This window comes from Solanum pennellii, chromosome 11 (assembly GCF_001406875.1).
Source record: "Solanum pennellii chromosome 11, SPENNV200".
Classification (NCBI taxonomy): Eukaryota; Viridiplantae; Streptophyta; class Magnoliopsida; order Solanales; family Solanaceae; genus Solanum; species Solanum pennellii.
In genome coordinates this window covers 4,780,595-4,790,278 of record NC_028647.1, presented here as the reverse complement: position 1 = coordinate 4,790,278, position 9,684 = coordinate 4,780,595, and the positions used below count along the sequence as shown (strand labels likewise).

General features: G+C 27.9%; 1 protein-coding gene across 2 annotated transcripts; it reads left to right on the top strand.

Annotated features, from left to right (window-relative positions):
* The first annotated feature begins 2,768 nt into the window (after positions 1 to 2,768).
* Positions 2,769 to 9,684, top strand: LOC107003394 (transcription repressor KAN1). 2 transcript variants are annotated; one of them, XM_015201717.2, is made up of 6 exons: positions 2,769 to 4,096; positions 4,372 to 4,448; positions 5,554 to 5,599; positions 6,286 to 6,460; positions 8,941 to 9,040; positions 9,251 to 9,684. In XM_015201717.2, exons 1-6 carry the CDS (start codon positions 3,238 to 3,240, stop codon positions 9,368 to 9,370), a joined length of 1,377 nt encoding a protein of 458 aa, XP_015057203.1. In that variant the 5' UTR covers positions 2,769 to 3,237; the 3' UTR covers positions 9,371 to 9,684. The 2 variants fall into 2 exon arrangements, with proteins under 2 accessions (XP_015057203.1, XP_015057204.1); XM_015201718.2 differs by having other exon boundaries at positions 2,876 to 4,096; positions 6,295 to 6,460.

Sequence of the window (9,684 nt, the reverse complement as noted above, 5' to 3'; positions counted from 1 at the left end):
AAAATGACCATATCTGTATAGCATTTAATGCTCCAGCCAAACACCACCTATGGACTTGTGTCATTTAGTGTAGACATTGGAGAGGGTGTCAAATAAATAAATAAAATTATAAAATAAATAAATAATTTTTATATAATATGACCACAAAGATGTTTGCAATTTCTAGACCTAGTTTTGTTAATCTCTAGTAAAAGCATTAAAAGTGCTAGAGAAGTTACTTCCCAATATGCTTTCAAAATCAAATAATAAATGAATTGAATAAATAAATAAGAAGAGTACAATAAAAAAAAATTTAATTCAAACCCCTTTGATTTAGCCTTGGTTTTTGAAAATCTTAACACTTAGATGGTAGCTTGTCTGAAATCGAAGTCAGAATTTAAAATTTATAGTTTCTAAACTCACAAAGAACTCATAGGTCGATCTCTTAGGTATTGAGTTTCTTATTATACGTCGTCTAAATAAAATTACTAAATTCTTATAAACTCGTATTTCATAATCTAGCTCCACCTTAGAGGTTTTGTCCATTAATGAAATAAGGACTCTTAATAAGGGGTCTTAAATGGTAATGTAGACAAGATTTTCTCCTAAGCATTCATCATCTTATATAGATTATCTTTACTTATTAAAGAGCACTTACCTTTTTAATGTGTCAGCAAGTGTAAATTCAATTAGTTAGATCAGTGAGTATCGAATATCAATTTCCAAAAAAAAAAGAAAAAGTGAAAGTAGCTATACATTTCATCGCTAATTTGCTTATAGTTAAAACAAATACATTGATAAGTAAGATCAGCAATAGATTTTGTTATTAAATATACAATTTATCTGTCGTTAAATTCTGTTATTTTTTAATAGTTAGACAAGGAGTTTAGGGGTGGGGAGTGGATATTATTCATATTTTTGATGGTCCATATATATGTGTGTGTGTATATCATATGAAGGAAGATATAATAAAATGGGAAGATGCCAGACAAAGTTGTTGAAAGATTAGAAGGGAATATTTGGGAGTATGAAAGGGGAATTAGAAGGTAATGTGTGTGTTTTTATTTAGGTTTATCCCCATTTATGCCTACTACCAAACAAACACCCCTTTTTTCCTCTCTTAAGTCAATGCCTTTTTTGTACTTTTATGTTCATTACATATGTATTCGTGTACATATTAAATACTTACTTCATTATACTATACCTATATAACATTATATTTGGTACATTTTCATAATCTGAGATTCGGAGATGATACATTATATGTAGATCGTACCTTTAGCTAGCAATCTTATAGGCAAAGTTTGAAAAAAGAACTTCATTAGTTATATATAGTAATGATGTAAATGCTACATTTTAACTGTAACAAGTATCGTGAATTTAACTTATATAACAAATAAGTAAGTGTAGATATATGACCTCAACCCTCTAACCCGCACCTTGTTTCAAGTTGACAAAGTTGAGGCGGGTCTAACATAAAGACAAAGTCGAAGTCAGAATTTGAACTTTATGAGTTTTAAATTTTATGATAATTTGAATTCTGAATTTAGTTATTGTACATATTTATCGATCTCTTAATACAAACATAAATTTTTAAAGAAAAATTATTGAGTTCGACTAATTTCATATATATATTTTCAACTTTACCCCTAATTCAAGATTTACAAATTTCTACTACTAAAAAATGATATATATAAATGATTGAGTTCACAATCAAATATTGAGTGATATTCGCCACTATTTCAAGAATGGATATAAAAAGTACTGAACAGTAAAGTAAAAACCAAGTAGAAAGCTCCAGATTACATTATCTTGAATACATTTGTCTTTACATGTTATTATTATAAAAATAATATTATAATTAAATTACTGATAAAAAAATAAAATAAAAAACTATACAATATGAAAGAGAAAATGAAAACAGAAAAGACAAGAAGTCGAAGCGTAGAGAGTGGGGGGAAAAGAATCACCAGGGGATTTTAAACCAGTTATCTGCTGGAAAAGAAAATCAATCAAAAAAGTCATTATTTATCTTTTTTTGGATTCTAATTAATTAAAAAAAAGTTCATTTATCAAAATATTTATTAGTCTAATTTTTTTAAATAGATTTAAGTGATGTATATTCACGATATAACATATTTTTATATTGTAAACTTGCGTGGTTATTATTTTACTTTATAAGTTATTATATGTGTTTGTGTATAAAAAATTAGGTCCTTCTACTTAAGTAACTTATTATAGTTTAATTGTGTTGAATTAGATAATATTCTATTTATTTCAATTTAAGTGTGTTTTATTTTTGTCATGTAATAGAAAGTAATGAGTTCGAAATGTGAAAATAATTTCACGGTAAGTACAGTCCTTTCTTCGATCTTCCACACAGCTAGTGTTTAGTGTATTTTTTATTTTGCTTTTCATTTTAATTTATTTAAAAAGAATGTTTTTTTTCTATATTTGGTAACTATTCAATTCTACTAGACATATTTAAGATAGTAAAATTTTGTGATACTTTAACACAAAACATATCTTTAACTTAAAACAACAAAACTTAAAAAAATCTGTTTTTTCTTTTTAAATATCGTATTTCTCATCAAACTAAGATAGTTAAATTAAAACAAAAGAAGCAAAAATCTTTAGATTATATATTATTTACACTTATTATTATTATTTTTGTCATTATATTTAACATCTTCTTTCTTTTGTTTTGTATTTTCTACAATTTTCTAAAATTTTGTTTTTTTCTTTTGACAATAGAAAGAGAGAGAAAATTAAGAAAATAGCCTCACCTTATTCTAGTGTCATTTTCCAAGATATACTCCCAAGGAATTTTTAACACTATTACTCCCAAATTCCCCCCTTCTTCTTCTTCTTTTTTTCTTTTTCAATTTCATCCATTGCCTTTTTCTTCAATTCTTTTTTGCTTTTTATTAAAAAAAATATTCCTTTTTTTTATTTATTTTCCTTCACATCACTTCTTCTTGTTCATAATCTTAACATATCCACTATTAAAAGAAAATAAAAGAACTTTTTTTTTTCTTCCCAAAATCAAACTTGAAGTTTGTCCATCTTTTTCTTTCTTTTTTGTTTGTGTTTTTGTGCAACTTTTTGCTCTATTCTCTAGGCATATTATTATCATAAATTTGGGGTTTTTGGTGTTTTGATGTTAAAGTTAAAGCAACAACCAACACAACAACAATAAAGAGGAAAAAGTTTAGAAATCTTGTTGTTATTTTTTTTTTAAAAAAATAATCCATAAAGATGCCCTTAGAAGGGGTTTTCATTGAAACCCCATCTTCATCTACAAAGCAAATTCCTGATCTTTCTCTCAATATTAGCCCTCCAACTAGTTTAGACCTTTCCGGTCGCCGATGTGTTAATGAAGTGAGTGAAAATCACGAGAGATTATTATCAGAGTTCAGTAAGGCAGGAAATTGTCTTACTGAACTCTCGTTAGCTCATCCCACTAACATTACCACCACTACTACCACAACCATCACCAACACCAACACCGTCATCAATGATGACATGACAACTAGAAGGGGTTTTTTAGACCACTTACCAAGAAACCCTTATTACAACAATCATCATTATCAGCATCAGCATAAGCACCAGAGTCAAAATTATAGTCATTTGGTTCAACCAATGAACCAAATAAATCATGGGGTTTCATCTTTAGATGTATCTGACAGTTTACGCCCTATCAAGGGTATCCCCGTGTACAATCACAACCGTTCATTTCCTTTTTTGGCAACAAATATAGACAAGGAGAAAGATCCAAAGATGTGTTTTTACCCATCATCATCTCCTCCTTCTTCTTCTTCTCCTTCTTCGCCTTCGCGTTATTTTAATAGTAGGTTTAATGGGATATCATCCTCGTCTTATCATCACGTGCCACATCATCATCCTCTTCAATATCATCATCATCATCATAGTCAATATGGTCATTTAGTACATAATTCTCATCATGAAAATATTGCAAATTCTCATAGTTTGATGAGATCAAGATTTTTACCAAAACTTCCAGCTAAAAGAAGTATGAGAGCACCAAGAATGAGATGGACTAGTACACTTCATGCTAGATTTGTTCATGCTGTGGAGCTACTTGGTGGACATGAAAGTAAGTTATAATTTAATCAGAGTCGGATTCAAAATTTAATATTGACCGATTCAACATTTCTATATTTTCTAGTATAGGGACTACATTTGCGTCTATAGTCGAGTTTCAATTGTTTGTAATTTGAATTTATTTTAAAATACTGAGCTCAGATGAATCTATATGTTCGTTATTTATTTTTATTTTGTGCCATTTTGGGGGTTTATTTAAAGTGTGGGAAATGATGAAAAATGTCTAATCTTGATTTTTTTTTAATTTCTTTTTCTTGATTTTTGTAGGGGCAACACCAAAATCAGTGTTGGAGCTAATGGATGTGAAAGATCTTACTCTAGCTCATGTCAAAAGCCATTTACAGGTACTTAATTTATTAGACGAATAAATTATATAAATTTTATATCAAGTTAAATGATATCACGTAAATTGAAACGGAGCGAATAATTTTTGTTTTTCTGTGTCAAAGGTCCCTAGCTCAGGATGAATTCCTCCGGCACAGTAGCCAATGAAAATACAGTAAATGACTGAGTGAATGAATTAAAGAAACAAGTCTGATCTTTCTGATACTATCAGACATAAGAAAAAAAAATTTAAAAATAATATATACTTTGGGGTAAAAATTAGGGGGTGGGTGTGGGGGTGGGGTGTTGTACTAGGGGTTATGTGTACTAGACAAAAGTAAGTCATCATTATTCAATAATACAAAATGCCTCGTGATTAATGACACAATTCCAAGAAAGAAGCATTTTGACTCTAAGAAAATTAAAAAAAAAAAAAACTAGTAGTTGTAATTAGAGCACTGATAAAGTTATTTTTGTATAATTTCTAAGTTGAATATGACCTTCTTGAGGTGTAGTCCTTCTCTAATGTGTTAATGCGGATACTATTTAACTAGAAGGGGAGTCTCGTTGTTAGAGTAGTGATAACGTTATTTTCTTGTAACTGATAATAAGTTAGATATGACTGGCTAAGTTACACTTTTTGAGGTCTGGTCCTTCTCCGATCGAGTTTTATGTGTAAATGTGAATATTTTGTGAACCGAATTGTTTTAACGTTATTTCACAAGAAGGGGAGTCTCGTAATTGGAGCAATGATAAAGTTATATCGTGTTACCACTTATAAGTTTGATATGCCTGACTGCGTCATACTTCTTGAGTTGTGGTCCTTCTCCGATTGATCTTATGTAAATGTGAACACGTCGTGTACCAAATTGTTCTAACATTGTTTCACAAGAAGGGGAGTCTTGTAATTGAACTAATAGTAAAGTTATTTTTGTGTAACTATTTATAAGTCAAATACGACTCCTATATTACTTCTTAAGATGTGGTCCTATTACGATTGACCTTATGTAAATATGAATGTTTTGCATACTGAACTATTTCACGAGAGTTAAATGTAAAATTTTTATTTTCTTGAAATATTTTGTCTTAACATTTGAAATAATATTTATTCCTTTCCCAATGCAGATGTATCGCACTGTTAAAACCACTGACAAACCCGCAGTATCCTCTGGTAAGTTGTCTTCCTTTTAAGTTTTTTTTACTTTTCTTCCCTTTTTTTCTTCATAAATAATAATAACAATAACAATAATAATAATAATAATAATAATAATAATAAGTTTTAGTAGACACATTTTACACACTAAGATGTCTATAATATGTATGATTTTTCATTTATTTGACTATTTCATGTTCATGCATGTAAGTTATTATATTCTATGAATGAGAAAATAGACGATAGACGTAAAAACATGATTAATAAAGTACGACACTCTTTCTTTCTTGTATCTTGATTTAAACGATCAGATACAATTTATAACTTTGATTCTTCTTTTATTTTCAAAAAAGAAACAAGGTGAAACAAAATGTATATGATTAGTATAAAGTGTTTTTACACGGATATTCTTTTATACTCTTTCTCGTTATATCGAAATAAGGATTGATTAAAACAACCAAGTATATAATATGAGTTCGATCCATATATGAAATTTGTGTTTTATTAGAAAATAAATGAGATACAAGGAACTATCTTTGATTGATATTGAGATCTACATGTATATTTTAACCTATTATAACATGTAATTAGTCGATGATATATTTTTAAAGTAGTAAATTACATTCTTTTAAGAACAACGATTCTTTATAATTATCTTTTATACGATCTAATAATATAATTTTCACATTGTTATTTTCTTGAAGGACAATCAGATGGATCAGGAGAAGATGATCTCACAACAATAGGGAGCACCGGTGGCGGTGATCGGGCGGGTCTAGGCCGGTTTATGGATCAAAGAGGAGGATCCGATGGGTCATTACAACCCGAACCCGAATACCCGTCTACTGCAACCAATACTCTTTGGAGTAACTCTTCAAGGTACATTCACATACATAAAATTGTTCTCATATATACATTTCGATCTTTATCTAGAAGTTTCTGATTTGAGCCCGAAGGTTGACCTCTTAACCCTTTTATATAGTCGGTTTTTTTTCTTCCATAGTATGTTTTTACGATACGGATTTAAATTAGTCAGACTAGTGAGTTCTTCCCCTAGTGATGCTTCAACGATGTGAATTCCAAATTAGTCAGGCTGATAACTTGAATTTTCAATGGATATGTCCCATTGGAAATTGGATAGTCGATACAGGATTTTTGATGAAAAATCCGTCAAAAATGTTTTTGATAATTTTTTTACTGATAGATATATTACGTAAGCTAGTGTTATATACATAGTATCTTATTTTTTAATATAAAACATTTTAACATGATAAATTTTATCAGTTCTCGATATGAATACCGAATATGAAATGAAAAATAGAATAACTAATACATAGGGTAGGACTTTTAGAGTAATGATGAAGAAATGAGTTTACATTAATAAAATAAGATAAGTTTCTTTTTTCTTTTGCATGAATCTTATAAATATATATATGCAAACCCACGTCCATCGTTTTTTCCTAAAGAATAAAAAGACTTCTTGTGGCAGCTTTTGCTTTTGTTATGTTTCATTTTCCCTCTTTTTCTACTTTCAAAACCCCTTTAATTTATTCCAATTCTAATCGCATATTTTGTATTTTATTTGTTTTAATTTATGTGACATAATTTAATTTGATATTTTATTTTTAAAATAAAAGTTTTGTAATTTGTGGTCTTAGATAAATTTAAAATGTTACATAATTTGTGATTTAATTAGAGTACTATCTATTTTTCTTATTTTGCCTTAAAGATTTAACTTATATACACGAATATTATAAAAAAATATTTGTATTATTATGTCACTTAAGATATTAAGTAACATTATATGAAAAAATGAAATTTATAATCTTTAAAATAAGTAGATTATAAATTTAGAAAAGATAGTTAATCGTAAAATTTCTGAGTTTTTAATTCTTTTTATTTTGACATCAAGTCAATATTATAATAATAATTAATTTTAAAGTTGTTATTCATAAACGTTTGTTAATTTCTTTAACAAAAGCTATTATAATATTTTTTTTACACCATTAGCATATATTACAGAGAGAGAAAACAGTACTCAATTGGTAATTTAATTAGGATTTTGATAAGAAAGCAAAGATTATATTACTGTGCACTTTTTTCTTTTCTTTTCTTTATTCTTTTCCTTTTGTTGATTTTTAGAGTTTCTTTTTTTTATTTTTAATTAAAGAGTAATAAACTAACCTTTTTTTTTTCTTTTTAGCTTTATTGTTATTCTCTTCACGAGGCAAATAAGTCCAAGAAAATAAAGACAAATATATTGACTTAAGTGCTTTGCTTTTCTCAAAGAAATATTTATTTAATTTTGTGGACGTGTGTTTGTCTTCTTCTTTTTATTTTTTAATTTTTTTTTTACATTTACTAAAAGTAGAAAAAAATCATATCTTGTTATGATCAAGTTACTAGTACAAAAATATTTGAAATTAGCTATGAATTTCGTCAATAATAACTTTGTAGCTATCATAATTTTATAACAATGCAAGGCTAATCTATTACTATACAAAATAAGCGATGAATTTTCTGTTTAGCTATAAAATTTCTCAATCGATGATTTTTGCTATTTTTAATATGGAAATAACTTGGGGGTAAAATATAATCCCCACAAAATAAACATTGGATACCATATCTGCAGATTTTTAAAAAGAGGATTTTGTACATTTTTTAAAAAAATTGAGTAGTTGGAAGAAGGGACTTTTATTTGTCCTATTATAGGTTGAAAAAGTTTTACTTTGACCAGTCTACATTTTACATATATAAATAAAGAAAGTTTAACTATGATAAGCACTTCAATTTTAAATATCGGGAAGTTTTGAAGTAACGATAAAATTATATTTGTACAATTTATAAGTTATAGATTCGCTCGGTGGAAGTAATTATTGGTGTTTGTATAAGGAAAAGTTATTTATGATACCTTTTGAAGTGTAGCCTTTTCTCAAATCTTACGTATATACTATATTTTGTATATTGAAGTGTCTTTTTAATTTCTTTATGCTCATAATTGTATAGATGGTCAATTTGGAAGCTTTTCAATTTCATCATAAGATGGTAGAGATTAGTATTGACTTTGTATTTACTATATACCCCAAATATTTAGTAACAATGCACTCCATTGTTTCCCACAAATTTTAGGTTGATTCGAACCTAATAGTTTTGGTTCAGACTTTATGTTACGTTAATATATCTACTAAAATAAATATAAATAATAGAAACTAAAATCATATGATATTCAACTCTTGGATCTGCCTTTCGAGAGCCTATCATGTTAGGTATATTATCCACGATTCAGATGTTCAAACTTGGACATACGAGGTAATCGAGAAGTGTTAAAGTGTCTCACATTGGTTGAAATATTTTTGCAGTAGTAGAGAAGGATGGTTGCAAGCTAACTCCAATGATGCAAATGTCCTTATGAGATCACATAGTTTTCCATCTCAACAAAGATCAAGTCACCAAATAGAGGTATTTAATTTTTCCCACAAACTTTTCTTTTACTAATTTTATTAATTTGACAAACGTTTTGTTGAACATATTATCTGTCTTTAGAGATTTTTAGACATTCGACTAAGAAAGATATTTTAATTGTCCTAAATGTAAGAGTAATAGTCGATACTATCAATATTTATCTTTCGTAAACGTCTCACTTAATTATCATTGCATTATATTTTGCAGGAATGTAATTCATCAAAGCCAAAAAGCTATAATATAGGTTCCAATTTGGATCATCAAAAAAATCCAAGCTTGGAATTCACATTAGGAAGACCAGATTGGATTGAAAAGGATCATGAATGAACAAAAAATACGACTTGTTCGAGTCAAAGCATGTGCATCTGCTATTAAGACGGACAAAACTAAATCGTTGGAATTATAACTTTAGTTAATTAATTTGGTCTTGATTTAGTTGATCATTATTTTTTTTTATTTTTTTTGTAATTTTGTAATGGGAGAGAAGGCATTATGAATATGAAAATATTAAGAGGTTATATATAAAAGAAAGCAAAAAAAAAAAAAAAAAAAGAGAGGAAAAAGTGATGTATTATTGAATTTTTCTTTAGGTTTCTCATCATATTTTATCCAAAGTGGTTAACATATGTTTTTTTTTAATA

Coding starts and splice junctions, on each gene's coding strand:
- LOC107003394 (XM_015201717.2), top strand. CDS start 3,238: ATGCCCTTAGAAGGGGTTTTCATTGAAACCCCATCTTCATCTACAAAG. Junction 4,097..4,371: donor GCTACTTGGTGGACATGAAA/GTAAGTTATAAT, acceptor TGATTTTTGTAG/GGGCAACACCAAAATCAGTG. Junction 9,041..9,250: donor GATCAAGTCACCAAATAGAG/GTATTTAATTTT, acceptor TATATTTTGCAG/GAATGTAATTCATCAAAGCC.